General features: G+C 36.1%; 1 protein-coding gene across 1 annotated transcript; it reads left to right on the forward strand.

Annotated features, from left to right (window-relative positions):
- Positions 1 to 10,311: 10,311 nt before the first annotated feature.
- LOC106092949 (very-long-chain (3R)-3-hydroxyacyl-CoA dehydratase) lies at positions 10,312 to 12,460 on the forward strand. The gene is made up of 6 exons (XM_013259906.2): positions 10,312 to 10,587; positions 10,649 to 10,765; positions 10,891 to 11,067; positions 11,123 to 11,180; positions 11,234 to 11,579; positions 12,078 to 12,460. The coding sequence occupies exons 1-6, from the start codon at positions 10,462 to 10,464 to the stop codon at positions 12,403 to 12,405; spliced, it is 1,152 nt and encodes a 383-aa protein (XP_013115360.2). The 5' UTR covers positions 10,312 to 10,461; the 3' UTR covers positions 12,406 to 12,460.
- The last annotated feature ends 403 nt before the right edge of the window (positions 12,461 to 12,863 follow it).

The following is a 12,863-nucleotide window of genomic DNA, read 5'->3' on the forward strand; positions in this document are numbered from 1 at the left end:
CGTAAGAAAATTTATTAGTACTTTAATTACAAACAGATGAATTACGGCAGATTTGGGATCTGTGGATCTAAAAAGATGGATCTGCAGAGGAACACCTCAAGTAGGTGTACTGTCTCCTCTACTTTGGAATATAGCCATTAACAATATATTATTGCCTCTGGAAGGAAAAGTGGTGGCGTATGCAGATAACTTGGGGGAAAGATTCGCAGCACTCTAAGAAATACTCTTCAAGAAACTCTGCGTGCAATAGCAAAGTGGGCTACCGAAAGTGGTCAGGGTACAAATCCGTGCAAGACAGAAGTAGTTCTTTTCAGCAGGAGATACAAGTTGCCTACTGTGGAACCTGTCTCCTTGGGTGGAGAGAATGTTATTTTGGTGGGCAGGAAATTGAACTTCAATTCCAACATTTTGGAAAGGGCAAAAGAGAACCATTGGCAAAAGTTGGGGATTTAGACCGCGTGTCATGCATTGGGTGTATACTGCAGTTGTCAGACCTGTTATGCTATATGGTGTTGTGGTCTGGTGGACGGCGCTTCGAAAATTCACCTACTACTCAACACTTAACCGGATCCAAAGGATGCATTGTTTGTGGACCACAGCCGCATTGAGGACGACACCATCTGATGCACTGAATATAATGATACATCTTATCCCTCTGGACATTGTGGCTACCCAAATTGCAGCGACCACTGCCGTGAGGTTAAGGGAGCTTTCTCATTGGTCATGTTGCGGCTACGGACACTGTGTTATCCTTGATACAATATCCGATGTTCCGGGCAGTGTGGATTAAACCCACCTAAGCCGCTTTTTGATAAAAATTACTGTACCACTATTCCTGATAGAACCGATTGGAACTACGATATCCCTGGTAACAGAAGTTACATAAACTTTTATACGGATGGTTCCAAACTAAACGCCCAGGTGGGCTTTGGGGTGTACTCTAAAGATCTAGAACTGGTCATATGGAAGAGGTTATCCGACCACTGTTGTGTGTATAAAGCAGAGATCCTTGCAATTAAAGAAGTGGTGGCTAAGATATAATTTCATTACGACGATTAGCATAAATATCTTATCAGACAGCCAGACAGCCATTAAATCCCTGGAGAACGCATTTCCGAACACAAAAACCGCCTTTGAGTGTCGCAGATCTCTCAACGAGACGGTTGAACAGTTCAAAATTCACCTGTTCTCGCTGCCGGGCCAAAGAGATATCCCAGGAAATTCTAAAGCAGACGAGCTTGCGAGACTAGGAACTACCTTTCACACTCCAGGGACACTGGAATCTGTGGGTCGGCCTCTGGCACGTAAGCTAAGTTTTCAGACACGCATAGAGGGGGCTGTGAGCATTCCAAAACTATGTGGTCTAATCTAGACTTGAAGAGGTCTACTGCTTTGCTGTCATTGGCTAGAACAGACGTCTCAGTCATTGTGTCCGTCATGACAGGTCACTGTCTAATCGGAAAACATGCTGACAGACTGAAGATTGCCAGCAACGACTTTTGCAGAAGCTGTAGGGACATCGAAGAAGAAGAGACTATAGAACACCTTCTGAGTGTGTGTCCCGCACTAGCAGTTAGAAGGAGTTCCACTTAAGGTTCTTATTTCTTTGAGAACCTCTCTGATTTAGCAGATGTGAAAATTCGCAAGTTACTGGGCTTTTTAAAGCGATCTGGATGGTTCAACGGTAGGAACTAGAAGGCATCTTCCTTCTTCTGTTCCTGTGGTATCACAATGGACGAAAACGTGAGTCTGAGTAAGTGAGTCTGATGGCAGACTGCCACTTAAACCTAACCTAACCTATCTCTATTTTTAAAGAATGTAGCGTGATTTCAACAGACAGACGGACGGACATGGCTAGATCGTCTTCGATTTTTACGCTGATCAAGAATATATATTACTTTATAGGGTCGAAAACGGATATTTCGATGTGTTGCAAACGGAGTAACAAAATGAATATACCCACATCCTTCGCTGGTCGGTATAAAAACCGAATCACTTGAAATACAAAATAATATTCTTCACAAAACGCTTAACTTAACAGATATTGCATGAAGAATCTTTAAGAGATTGTTACAAACCTTGCTGCTGTGTATAATATTATAGTCACCCGCGTGATGTTAATCATGCCTTTTATATTAACAACGGAAAGGCGAAACTTGTTAAATTCAATTCGGTACTATTGCGAGACTCTATTCTTTAAGCTTATTTTAATTCAATGAAAACCCAATCACTACTTGTCTTTAACGTCATTTCGGGCTTGGCCGCAAATGGTCTTCACAACAGAGTTTTTTAAAATAGCTCTTTTCCTCTACAGCCAGTAAACTTTATGCTTTATGCATGAAACTACATAAAAAGAACCACCAGGGGTCGCTTTAAAAATGCAAATAAGCCGATGGCAGCGAGGTGAAGTATGATGTCCTGGACTACGATTCTTGATCATATATACACTTCTTGATCACTCATACCCTTTTTTTATACCAATATATTTATTTACTATGATACCTTTTTGATCTCACTTTGTTGTTTAAACTAGTATTTTTTAGGTAATTTCAAGCGTAATATCTCGAAAACTACCCTTCGGGAAATTTGTAGTCAATTAACCCAAATACACCCGTCTTAAACTGAAAAATTAGTTAACTGTCACAACACATATCCTACAGGAAATGAAAAGTTTCAATTGTCATACCTTATGATTGTTACTTGTTGATAAAAATTGATAAGCCGTTAAATATTTTTGCCAACTAACGATATCTCCATTAAAAATACCTGCAAAATGTGCTCCTCCTTTTCGAACTGCCCTAGAACCTATCCTAAGGTGTTAGAATGGTGGCAATTCGTCACCTAGAGCGAAAAACCCTTATAAAAGTGATAGGTTCTTCTCATATAAGCGGACAAGAATTGGGACCAGAGGAACTATCCCGTGACAGGTTTAGGACTTGTCCCATTTCCCGTAGGGTAGACAAGGGACTGCCATTTTTTATTTTATCTGTTGAGGATATTTTATACAAAAAAATCAATTTGTGTTTTTTGTCGGTTTGTTTATTAGTTTGTGTGTGTGTTCCTTATAGACTCAAAAACGGCTGAAACGATTTTCTTGAAAATCTAACATACGGTGAATAATAACCCCGTGGTGAAAATAGGGTTCTAAATTTTGTGATATCTGAAGGGGGGCGAACCCTACCCCTTATCCTAATTTTCTGAAAAGCCAGTTCTCGGAGATGGGTGGTCCGATTTAATCAAAATTTTGTGTGCTTTCTTATAGTAACCTAAAAACAAAAATTTCGGATGGGGTACCTAGGAGGGACGCCCACCCCCAAAATCTGCCAAATATATATATAGACCAATCACGACCATATGAGTCTCAATGCGAGGTATATAAGATTACAAAACGCATCTGATATCAAAATGTCGGACCAAGTGTTTGGAGGACCACCCCAACCCCTATATTGGACATATATACTGACCATGGTAATATATCTGATATCAAAATGTCGGACCAAGTGTTTGGGGGACCACCCCAACCCCTATATTGGACATATATACTGACCATGGTAATATGGGACTGAAATTAACGAAAGTTTCGAGTAGAGTAAGGTACGAATCTGATATCAATATTCGGGAAAAAATGTATATGGGGCCACCCAATAACACCATCCAAATAGGACGTATTTGCTGACCTTTGCAATATGGGGCTCAAATAAGAGGTATTTTAGAGTGGAACACGAATTTTATATATATTTTTAGGCCCAAGTCATTGAGTGAGCGCCCCATCCACCAAACCAGACATGTTTGCCGACAATTTAAATATAGGGCTCAACTGAAAGGTATTTGGGAGTAGAACTCGAAATTCATACCCACTTTCAGGACCAATTTTCTGGGTCTACACCTTTTCCAAAACATGCCACAAGCAGCAATTATTACTTACCTTCGCAATATGGAGCACAAATAAAGGTATTTGAGAGTACAATACGATTCTGATATCCAAATGTGGCACCATGTATTTGTGGCACCGCCCCTTCCCCAAAACACCACCCAAAGAGTAAAAATTTACCGACCATGGCAATATGTGGTTCAAATGAATGGTATGTGAGATAAGAAAACGATTCTGATAACCAATATCGGGGCCAAGTGTTTGGCGAACGCCTCATTTCATAAACTCCCCTTAAACCAATGGCAATATGGGATTTAAATAAATGGTATTTGATGGTAGAGCACGATATTTGTTTCAGCGCTAGGTGTATGGGGAACGAACTCACCCCCGAAAACTTCCTTAAATCGGACATACATACTTACCGATCATGGCAATATGGGGCTCAAATTAGAGGTATTTGGGAGTAGAGCACGAAATTCATACCCACTTTCGAGACCACGTTTCTGGGGTTTACACCACCTTCTAAACCCATCAATCACCATCATGGGGGCCTTCCCACTTCCAAAATACCCATGAGAATATTGGGCTCAAATAAAGTCTTTTAAGAGTACATCTAACATCTAAACTTAAATTACCATAAACCCTCCGAGCGAATTCAAAGACCAATAAAGATCATATGAGACTCAGACAAAGGCATTTAAATTGTTATACTGTTAGCGAAACGATTTACATACATATACTATTTTCTTAGCATGGTATTTCACTTAAAACTTTTTAATTGTCGAAAATAATTTTTAATTGTACTTCAATTTCCTACAAGTTCTCGTAAACTTTTGTCATCAAGATATAATCATTTTCTGTATTTTCATAAAGAGGAGGTATTAGTAAAGGTATTAGATGCAAAATTGACTCATTTTTTATCAAACCATCCCGCTATCTTAAAGCCAAATGGCTAATTTTTTTTACTAAATTCCAAATGCATCTCAGAAAAATTGGAAACAAATTTAACCTACAAAAATTAGCAAAGCCAAACTTGTATATCCGTGCAGATTTCTTTTCGACTATTCGACTTCAAAATCGACAATTCGACTCTTTAATCATTGAAAGTCAACTTCGACTTTTTTACACAAAAAGTCGACTAATCGATTAGTCGAAAGTAGACATTTGGATCCATCATGACGAAACAAATAAAGGTGGTCTCATTTGTACAACAACCACAAATCATATGGTTCAATCCGCCATCTTGTCATCAAGCTGATCGACGTTTTGCCAACGCACCCAAAGAAATTTGTTTGCGTGTGTATATACGTGTGCGTACATGAGCAGAGAATATGCGAGAAAGGAGATAAAAAGAAAGAGAATGCACGGAAAAATCTGTCATCTTAATACCGTCAAACCTGGGCGGCTGCTAACAGCTGGTCGCGTAAGACCACCTTTATAAATCCGCCTTGGGGATCCATAGTTTGTACTGTATTTGTATAAGTTCATCACATTTCAACAATGTCAGAATCTCAAACATTTTACAATCAAACATGGCTCTTGCCGTGCACAGGATTTCAGGATATGCGTAAATAATTCAATGTCAAAATGTTCGGCCATATTTACGAATCTTTGCAATATTGTATGTTATAGCCCTATGATACTTTTTTTGGTGACTTACGTGATAAGCAATTTGATTGTTTGTCGTCTAAACTGAAAGATTAAAAAATATACATTAAATTTATTTTTATTTGCAAAACAATAAAATAATGGGTATCTAGTTTTTATAACCTACATCACTATTGTGCTACAGGGTATAATATCTTAGTTCATTTGTTTGTAAGGCCCAGAAGGAAAATAAATACACCCACTGATAAGTTTACCGATCGACGCAGCATTAATTCTGATTTAATTAAGGTATGTCCGTCTGTCGGTCCATATTAATTTGTATACAAAGAATAGGTAGTTCGGCCATATTTACGAATCTTTGCAATATTGTATGTTATAGCCCTATGATACTTTTTTTGGTGACTTACGTGATAAGCAATTTGATTGTTTGTCGTCTAAACTGAAAGATTAAAAAATATACATTAAATTTATTTTTATTTGCAAAACAATAAAATAATGGGTATCTAGTTTTTATAACCTACATCACTATTGTGCTACAGGGTATAATATCTTAGTTCATTTGTTTGTAAGGCCCAGAAGGAAAATAAATACACCCACTGATAAGTTTACCGATCGACGCAGCATTAATTCTGATTTAATTAAGGTATGTCCGTCTGTCGGTCCATATTAATTTTTATACAAAGAATAGGTAGCAATTTCTTCTCCATATTCCGATAACATCTTCCGATTTGGCACATATATTTCTTTTGGCCAAGATTTCTTCAGATCACTGGCGAATTTCATAGAAGTTAAGTCAGCTCCCATATAACGTATTTCCCAATTTTCATTTTTTAAGATTTTCAAGCGCATTTATCCTCTCAATACTTTGCACAGTGATTTCCTCTATGACTCTTACTCCCCATTTCATCCACACAGAAAAAATATAGACCTATTGTATATTTGACCGATTAAATATGGTATTGACTTATAAAAACTTTTCAAATTTGTATCACGCCATTGATTGGTAAACGTAGCATGCATTAAACCTATTTTTAATTGTACGAAGTAAATTGTTATTAAATCGCATAAATTGTGCATTGATCAAGATTATATTGAATTCCATTTCACACATATGTAATGCGAAAAGAAGTGGGATGAGTAAAATATATGTCGCTTTTCTATAATATACAGACACAAAGTAGCGTGGCTAGACAAAAAAAAATATCGAGAAAAAAATTATCGCCATCACGTTCCCGCGACAATCGGGCCCTAAATTGGTAACCTATAGGAGCCTGATTGGTAACCTATACGGATTGCTACCTTCACATGCAAGTGTCGCTACGGCGACGACGAACACGCTTCTAGGGGAAATCCAACCCACGCCCTCCGTACTGGTGATCCGAGTGTGATACCAACTCGAGTTCAATACAATCCAGGGCTCTGGGTTCCCAAGACTTTGTCTTATCCCTTTTTTACTTGTTTTTGATATTGAGAGTTACTAGGCTAGACGCACCCGTTACGGCGAAGGCCAAAACAAGCAAATGAGCACGTTGAGTTTTGTTTTTTAGAGTTGCGTTGAAAAATGCAACTCTGCAAATAAACCCCACAAAGGCAATCGCAAAAGTTAAAAAATGCCCAACATTGGCGACTAAAATCGAGCGTCAAACTAAAAATTGATTAACTTTTGATCGTTGTTTTTTGACACTTGTTTGCAGAGTTAAATTTTTAAACGCAACGCACGTTAAAGGTAAAAATTTTTTAACTTTTGCAAGTTGTATTTTTTGACATTTGTTTGCAGAGTTGCATTTTTTAACGCTTCGCTCCTAATCGCGCTCATTCTGTTTAGGCCTTAATGGTGGATATTAACTTCAGTTTTCACAGTAAAACTTTATATAAAAAAAAATAATGAAAAATTTTTATTAACCGTACTAAATTCTTCACTGAGTGGAAATTTAACATACAATAAAGACGTGGACAAAACGTATTTTTAACTTGGGCCAACATGATAAAAGGAGGATAAAAAGCATTTCCGTTCAATGTCTTTTTTATTAATAACAATTATTAGCGATAACACTATGCACATAACACAATTTACCAAAATAATTCTGGTGTTAAAAACATATGATGGGAGAGTTGCCTATATGTCTTTTAATTGGAAAAAGTTCTTTTTTTAAGGATTTATACAATAAGGAAAGGATTGGTATTCTATTCTGCTTTCGGAATAGCCGCTGAAATTTGTAATTGTTTCGCAAGCGAAATTTGACAGCAATCAAATGCTTTTGTTTCCATACCAAAACACGTTTCCTTATCTGCGCTTATTGTTTTCTCTATTTTATATATTTTTTCTCAAATAAATAAAGAAATACGAACCATTTAAACCAATGAATCAAACTTAAATGATGCCGGCAATAGTTTTAAGTGTTGCCACTATAATAGTTTTTTTGCCACTTTACTCACCATAAACAGAGAACTACTTTTCCGCATATTTTCAGCCAACATTTTTTTATATGGAGTTTGACAACATACCGCTCGAAAAACTGAACAGAATACTCAGCTTAACTCACACAATACAACCTATTTTAATTTTTGACATGCACGCATAAGTACGCATTAGGGCTGCGCAATGTATTTAACTCCGCCTCAATTAAGCTGAATGACAAAACTAATAGAGAAAGAACGAAACGCATTTAGCGGGTAGAGCGTTTATTTAACGATAAGCTAACGAATCCGCCAAAGTGGTAAATAAAACAACCCAAATACCAAGGTATTATTTTTATAGCCTCCACCGAAGGATGGGGCTATATTAATTTTGTCATTCCGTTTGCAACAAATCGAAATATCAATTTGCGAACCTATAAAGCAAATAAATTCTCGATCGTCGTTAAAATCTTGGACGATCTAGCCATGTCCGTCCGTCGGTGCGTTGAAACCGTTGATATTGAGTCGAAACTTTGCACAGATATTTTTTTGGCCATAGGCAGGTTAAATTTGGGACAGTGAATTGTGTTAGGCCCTTCGACATCCATCTTCAATTTTGCCCAGATCAGTCCAGAATTGAATAAAGCTGTCATATAGACCAATCTCTCGATTTTAGATTTTGGGCCCATTTATGCGATTTCGCTGAAATTTGACAGAGTGGCTTATGTTAGGCTTTTTGACATCCGTGTTCTATATGGTTCAGATCGGTCTATATTTGGATTTAGCTGCCAAAAAGAATAATATTTTGTTCTATATAATTGAACAGTGACTTTTAGTACAGTATTTATTAGACCACTAGAGAAGTAGTCGAGTAGAAGTTTGTATATTGCTGGTATGGGTTCATAAATTATGCATTTTTCACCGGATTCTGAAGAAAGGTGGTTTGGATTTTGCTGCCAAAAAGAATATTATTTTGTTCTATATAATTGAACAGTGACTTTTAGTACAGTATTTATTAGACCACTAGAAAAGTAGTCGAGTAGAAGTTTGTATATTGCTGGTATGGGTTCATAAATTATGCATTTTTCACCGGATTCTGAAGAAAGGTGGTTTATATATATACCAGAGGAGGTGAGTATCTAAAGTACGGCCAGGCCGAACTTAATGCCTCCTTACTTGTTTTTTTTTACATTTGCAAACAATGCTTGATTTATTTTAGTTCAGTGAAAGTCAATATCAGTGCATTTTGTACTGACATTTTAAAGTTTTCCAGATTCCGTTTGACATTAGTCTTCAAAACACAGTTTTTACTGAACAAAGTATTCCGATTTCCGTTTTTAATCTGGAGGGCAGGACACTCACTTTTTTTCATTGTACTGCTTATTTCTAGATTGACAGAATTCATAAAAAATAACTGATACGACCAGCGATAACAATTTATTCTATCATCAATCCAAATTAATAACCAGGATGCACTTATAAGGTCATGCGAACAGCTGACAAGCATCCTGGTACCATGGTAATAACTTGTTATCGTGTTATCGATTAAAATTACAAGTTATCGCCTAAAAGTATGCTATCGATTTATTTTGTCTTCAATTGAAATTTGTCAGAATAAAATCGAATAATCACAAAAACCGAACTCGGTGAACGCAGTCACTAAGGGTTGGTACTCTATTTGACTTTCCACGTCAACAACTGTCAAACTCTATATAAAAAAAATGAAAAACGTGTGAAAAAATTATATTTTAAGCTAATGACTTGAAAGCAGCAATTAGGCACAATTAACCCTACAAAGAAAAAAATTAAAATTAGTTTCAATTACGAAATTAATTGATCCAATTATTTTTTTAATGAAACAGCTACAATCGCGAAAATGATAATGATTGGAAAAATTTTCAATTATAAAAAAATTAATATTCAAATATAGAAATTATTGGCAATTTTTTTGGAAGTTTCACTATTTCTTAATTAATCTTATTTCCAATTAAAATTTAATCCGAAGTTTCCAATTAATTTTTTAATTTGATCAATTGAGATATTAATTGAAAACATTGAATATTATATTTAAGTTTTTGCGAAAAGTGAGCTGTATAGACCGTTACCTCGATTTCAATTCAACATGGTTCAGCGTCATATGCAAACATGCTAACCTCCGAGCTATGATGGGTTTAATTAATTTTTTAAATTGAAAATGAATTTATTTTCAATTACATTTTTAATTGAAAAATTTTCGTGATTTTTTTTTCCAGCTTAGTGAAATATGATGGCAGGATTGTGTTGGTGCAGAAAATTTGTTTAAATTTTTCACAACTAAAAACAGAGTACCCTGCTGAAGTCAAAATCAACAAATCACACAATTCGCACACCCCATAAGAGTGACAACATAGACTTGTGTCACACGTCGTTTTTGTACACCCCACCGCTAGGGAACATATGGTGGTGGTTTTAACTCATACGTCAACATGAAGAAGAAGAAAATTAGTTAAGTATAGTTACGAAAAAGAAAGAAAAGTCCTTTAGTCCTTTCGTACAAAATACAAAGAAATTAAATAGTTAAATTACGAGAAAGAAAGTGTGTGTTAATGCCGGACGAAGAAATTATAGAGAATAATGCTAGACGCAAGTATTTGCAACAATTAAGTCCTTTTGTATATTGGGCTCAGACGGCAAGGCATATCAACCTTAAGGTCGATTTGAAGGATGCACAGGTAATTTATCGTTGCAATTTTCCATCAAAAAAGTGTGCAAATATTCAATTTTGCATTGCAGTGGACTGACTTGAAGTTTACACCCACGAATCTGGAGTTTAAGTCTAAGGGTGTTGGTGCTCGAGGTTTGAATGAGTACGAATTTGATATCAAGTTCTATGGTTTAATAGACGATGAGGTACGTGAATAAGGAACAACACGCTAATATACATATGCACTTGTAAGGATATGTATGTGCGAACATATATGTATGGGGTGTTGTGTGTGAATTTAAAATTTACTAATAACGCCAAATTTCATTAGCAATGTAGCTACAAAGTATTTGACAACAAAATTGAATGTCTTATTGTTAAGAGCGAATCAGGGTGGTGGACACGTCTTATAGCAACTCCACAAAAGCCTCACTGGTTAAAAATCGATTTTGACCGTTGGCAGACCGAAGATGATTTGGAAGACGAAGAGAGGCCAAGAAACGTACAGGTATGCGATAATACGTTAATTATACGAATTTTATGATGCATTCAATCAATTACAGGAGGATTACTCAAGGGAATATCATCGCTTACAAAAGGAAGAAATGGGCTACATTAAAGGTAGTGAACAATGCCGCCAACAACTGTGTTTTAACTTAGTATAACTATTTCAGAAAGCTCAAAGAATGTTTATATGGTAATATATAACTTGGCGCAATTTGTTGGCTTCTTGTACGTCCTCTCTGTACTGAGTGTACTGTATTATCGAGATGGAGCAACAATGATTCCACAAACTTATGCTCTGGTGGGTAACGCCATGAAGTTCTTGCAACTCCTTCAATACTTGGAGGTCTTACATCCCATATTTGGATATACTAAAGGTTCGCCAGTTGTACCGTTTATGCAAGTATCAGGGAGAAATTTTGTACTTTTCTTTATGATTGAGTTTGAAGAACGAATGCAGACTAAACCAGTAATATTCTACGTATTTGTTATTTGGTCACTGGTGGAGGTGATTCGGTACGTACATACATAATTTTTAAAAATTTTCGCGAAAAGTGCCGCACAAAAGTATTGGCATAGTAAGATCACTTGAAAAAAAACAACAAATATGCGAAACAAAAACAAATATTCGGCAGTTTAAAATGTAAAAATATTGCGAATGTCCATACCTACTCTCCCTCTTTCTCCCTTCCCTCTACAATCTTATTAGATAACGCAATGGACTGCATGTATTGGCACATAACCCGCGTGTTGATGAAAAATCAGAATTAAATGAAGTAATTAAAATAAAATGGTGTTTGCTGCTCAAATTTAGTTTTACAATTAAATAAAATTGTGGGCTTTTTTGACAAGTGTGACAATATTTTTGTAAAACTTATCAAATATTACAAAAGTACTGGCACATATACAAGGTTTTATGCTACCTCCTTACAACATAGCACTGTGCCAATACTTTTGTGTGGCACTGTATCTTCATTTAGAAAAGAATAAAATGGTAAACCTTTTTTGTAACAGGTACCCCTATTATATCAGTCAAATATTAAAAATGGAGTCCGGTTTTCTGACATGGCTGCGCTACACAGTATGGATTCCTCTTTATCCGTTGGGAATCCTATGCGAAGGCATAATCATTTTACGAAATATCCCATATTTCGAAGAAACAAAACGATTCAGCATTGAGATGCCAAATAAATGGAATATAAGCTTTGATATGCCTACGTTTTTAAAAATATACCTGATTTTGCTTATTCTGCCCGGATCCTTCTTTCTGATGTCACATATGGCTGGTACAAGGGCAAAGAAGCTTAATAGTCGTCGACGTTCCCGTAAGAGCAGTGAATAATTTTATTTGAAATCTCATTATACAAACTAAAAAGCAATAAATAACAAAGAAATTACGTTCACATTTTATTCTTTATTTAACCCAATTTACGTGTGATCAGACGGTTAAATTGACTACGAGTATTTGAATATACTCATGAGGAGAGACGGTGTGTTACTGTTGCAAAAAGTGTCTTCTGTGGAAAAAATTAGAATAATTTTTCTAAAAAGGTGGCGCAAAAAGTGGCTCTCTAAAAAGGCGTAAAGTTCGGTGAACCCTAATTGTATATATCTTCCAATGTGCATTACAAGTTTTTTTGGACGATTTCTCTTACTCTTGATACAATAGCATCCCGCCAAATTAAATAAGAATTTGGTCTCCAGTCCTTCAACAATTAAACAACAAGTCACATTTAAATCAAATTAGCACTTGAATGAAAAAAACTTACAGATTTGGAAAATAGTATTTTGTGTATTTAT

The sequence above is a fragment of the Stomoxys calcitrans genome, chromosome 3 (assembly GCF_963082655.1).
Source record: "Stomoxys calcitrans chromosome 3, idStoCalc2.1, whole genome shotgun sequence".
Classification (NCBI taxonomy): Eukaryota; Metazoa; Arthropoda; class Insecta; order Diptera; family Muscidae; genus Stomoxys; species Stomoxys calcitrans.